Here is a 4,069-nt window from a genome sequence, read left to right as displayed (position 1 = left end):
TAATTTACCGGTAATAACTTGCAAACACAAGAATATTTTTGGTAATAGCTTACCGATTTTGTAACAGAATATTTCAAATATTATATTTCAAATATAAAAACATATATATTTATCGTAATTTCCGACGATGTAACTTATATAACGCGTTATATAACAGTAACCGTTATACACGTCGTGCCTGCGAAACGTGAGCGTGAGACGAAACGTATTCAACATGGAAAAAATGGTTATCAGTGACTGTACAATTAACTATGTACAAATCCTCGCACAATGCGATATTTCGAAAGAAGATCTAACGGATGCAATAGAATATTTTCGAGGTAAATATGTATTGTATATGTTACTAATGGAAGTAAACATGTAAACATCTGTCACTGATACACGTGGAATTCAAATATTCAATGCTGTTTGCAGATGTGTTACAACGATTTGATCTTATATCTGTCGAAGCGCCAAAGAAATTTTCCTATATTGTTAAATTGGTGGGTGGCAAATTATTCCAAATGTTTATTAAACTGTTAAGAAAACATGAAGTTGCGGAGGAAATAGAATACGATATAGCAGAAGGCGGAAAACGTTGCTGCAGAAAATATGGCGTCTACCAGTCAGAGTACAACGGACGAAGACTATAAATCGCCAGAAAAAGTTGCTGTGTACGACGCTATGCCTTTTGATACAAAATTAAAGATCGTAGTGGCTGCGAAAGAACGTTCGCAGTGGAACTTCCGCACATTGCAACAATGATTCAGAAAGTATCAACATAGGCAGAGTGATGTTGCACGATTCCGGAAATATGTGTTGGCAGGCGGAAGGCATTCAAGGATAAAATAGAAATAATAAAAAGAAATATGTATGATCGGAAGCAAAAGAACACAAACAGCTAGTAACATGACGTCTGATGCAACAATGAGCCATGGCTGCAGCCGCGCAATTCCATGATACAGAAGGTAGCGAAGAGCATACAGATATTTTCCGATTTGTTGCATCGCATATGTGGATGACGGCATTTCTGCGCAAATATTGAATTTCGAACCGCAGAGTAGTCCGCTATGTGTCCAAAAAAGGGATGGTATTACCAGAAGCTATAATAGCGTCAGCATAACAATTTCAAACGATACTGCAAATATTTATATCTGATCACAATCCCGATTTTGTGATAAATACTGACCAAACAAGCTGCGATTATAGAGTCAATGTTGCGCGAACGTATACGCACATTGGCAAAAAATTGATAGAACTCTACTTCGGCGATTTAAATAAAGTTTCTCATTCTTATACAGCCCAGTTTTTTATTACAAAATCCGGTAAACTATTACCAAAAGTATTCGTGTGTTTGCAAGAATTCGCAGACAGTTTTGGAGTGCGTGTGCAGAAAGATGTGGATGATCTACTAAAAATATGCAGAAATGTTGTCGTATGTTCAAAATCTGGAAAATTATAGACGTTGTTATATGAACAATATTTGCATTCTGTTGTCAAGCCGTATGTTAGCAATCAGTCGTTTTTATTTATTGTTCATTCCTGGGGCGGGCAAAAAAACATTCACATGTAGAACAAAATATTTCGCGACAATAATAATAAACCGACGTGTAACTTACAGTTTATTCCGCCAAAATGTACACCAATATGTCAGTCTTGTGATGTCTAATTTTATAGGCAAGTAAAAATAATTATCAAAAAATTCAAAACTATCCCGACTTATAGGCGATACTAGTATACAATTGAACACTAGAGCTGATGCGATTCGCATACAACCATTGACAAATTATTTATTATCAGCACCCGGTTTCAAATTTATGTTGGAGTATGCGTAGTATGCGTCAAAATAAGCAGCTACGCGAGATATATTTTACAACTAATATTTATCAAGATATATTTTAAACCAACATCTGTTTCCCACAGGATATCCGTAATATGAAATGCGTTTGTGGACACAATGCATTCATTAAATTTTTGTGGTGCATCAAAGTGTTGTATTTTTACTACTTTTATACCGAATTTCATCCGCAACAGTGCGACACAATGGCCGAATTTTATAATTGTTAGACATTGTACATAAAATACTTATTTAAACTTGTGACATTTATAAACTATATATCATGTATTTACAATATATGCTATTTTCATAATTGTAAACAGTATGTTTTCACATTATTTCTCATTACCGCGACGTGACACTGCCCTAATTGCTCACATAACAATTACGTCGACACAAAAATACAAAATATATATACTATATATATATATATATATATATATATATATATATATATATATATATATATATGTCCGACAGTACGAAAAAAAAAATATTGCCCGCGATTGTCTCGTCGACTGGACTCGAACGCTCGCCGCCGGCGCAAAAAGCATCAGCGCGAGAGCCTCAGTCCGCTCACCTACGCCGCTTCGGTAAAAATGAGTGCTATGTTAAGCCTTATATGCGGCACGGCTCCGTGACTCTCACATTGCATCGCAATATTTCGGAAACGAAGACCCATTCACACAAACCCTTTTAGAGTTTTCATATTCTATATTATGCCTATTGAACGCGCTATGCCTCGTTCCGAAATCAATTTGCAGTTGGCGTCATCTCCTGTCAGTATATCCTATAATTTTCGTCTGAGTTACTTTTCTGTAAAACTTCCAAGTTATTTAGGGAGTTCCATATTTTTTATACACTTTGTATGTGATATACAGAGCGTGGTAAATTTCCACAACGGCAAATTATTTTAGAAAATATTAGTTTATTGAACAAATGTTTAAGACAAAAATAATAGGAGATAAAAAATATATCAGACGATAATATATATTTGATCTTGAAGTGACCTTGAGAAGCGTTGTTAAGGTCAACATAAATATTTTAAATGAAACCCTCCACTTTTCATAGCGTATTTGTAGCTAATGTTAAAATCTTTCCGAAATACTGGTTGCAAACTTTTTTTCACAAAACCTTTTCGAGTTATGGAACTTGAAAGTTACACTTACCGCCGGCATTAGCATTACCTAAGATATAACACGCGGAGGTTGCACGATCAGATTTACACCTCTTTGTGTGCGTGCGTATGTGTGTTGTCCGACCGTACAATTCATAATTTAATCTAACCTGACTGAAGTATTATTTTTGCCTTCACAAACAATAACAGTACAAAACTTCAAATTATGTTTCCTTAAAATGTCAAGTTACTCATAAATCATTGTTTGGAAACGACTCAATTTAAAGATTTGTGAAGTTATTTGTGAAGATAAAAATGATATTAAATTTAAAATTTAAGATTAACGGTTGCGAGTGCACATATAACATCTATGCACTTAACTATCGATATAACTTGTTTAGTAGAAGGGGTAATGATAGCCATATGACTGTTATTACTCCTTGAAGCTACTTTTCATTTACACACATAAAAAGATTCACTACCGTCCATAAGTATTTGCCCACTATGTAAATTTTAAACTATTGTAAAAGAAAAAAGATTAAGAAATTTTAAGTGGAAAATATTTATATTCACAAACGTAAAAAGTAATACACAACATGAAAAAACGAATGTTAAAAGTCTAATTAGAATTTAACCTAGTCTCTCAATGTGTCCGCCTTTGTTTTTAATGACAGTTTTACAAATTCTCTGCATCCTTTTTAATAGTTTGAGTAATGTTTCGATCGTCATTTTATTCCACGCGTCTTCGAGTATCCTCCGGAATATTTCTGTGAACATGGGGCACTGTTTTCGGACGCTTCGGTCGAGCTCGTTCCACAATAACTCGATCGGATTGAGGTCTGGGGATTGCAGTGGCCAATCCATTACTTCGAGTTTACTCTTTTCTTTTAACTTATTCAAATACTCTTTATTTATTTTTGAGGAATTTTTTTGGTCATTGTCATGTTGTGTTGGAAAATAAATTTTTTGCCTAAAATACGATACTCAGATGGCAACATTTGCTGTTGTAGAATTTCCAAGTACTGTTCTTTTTTCATTATTCCCTTAATTCTGCAAATTTCGCTCATCGACACTTTACCAATACACCCCCAGACCGTTACAAAGCCTTTTTTTTTTTTTTTTTTTTTTTTTTTTTT

At 34.3% G+C, this 4,069-nt stretch overlaps 1 protein-coding gene across 1 annotated transcript; it reads left to right on the top strand.

Moving 5' to 3' along the window:
- The first annotated feature begins 214 nt into the window (after positions 1 to 214).
- Positions 215 to 2,046, top strand: LOC116851973. The gene is made up of 3 exons (XM_032831901.1): positions 215 to 320; positions 415 to 482; positions 1,903 to 2,046. The coding sequence occupies exons 1-3, from the start codon at positions 215 to 217 to the stop codon at positions 2,044 to 2,046; spliced, it is 318 nt and encodes a 105-aa protein (XP_032687792.1).
- Positions 2,047 to 4,069: the final 2,023 nt, after the last annotated feature.

The sequence above is a fragment of the Odontomachus brunneus genome, unplaced genomic scaffold (genome assembly GCF_010583005.1).
Source record: "Odontomachus brunneus isolate Ranch 3 - 2012 unplaced genomic scaffold, Obru_v1 Obru_scaffold_198, whole genome shotgun sequence".
In the NCBI taxonomy this organism is placed as follows: Eukaryota; Metazoa; Arthropoda; class Insecta; order Hymenoptera; family Formicidae; genus Odontomachus; species Odontomachus brunneus.
The sequence above is the reverse complement of the archived record's forward strand: the minus strand, read 5'-3'. Positions and strand labels throughout refer to the sequence as shown.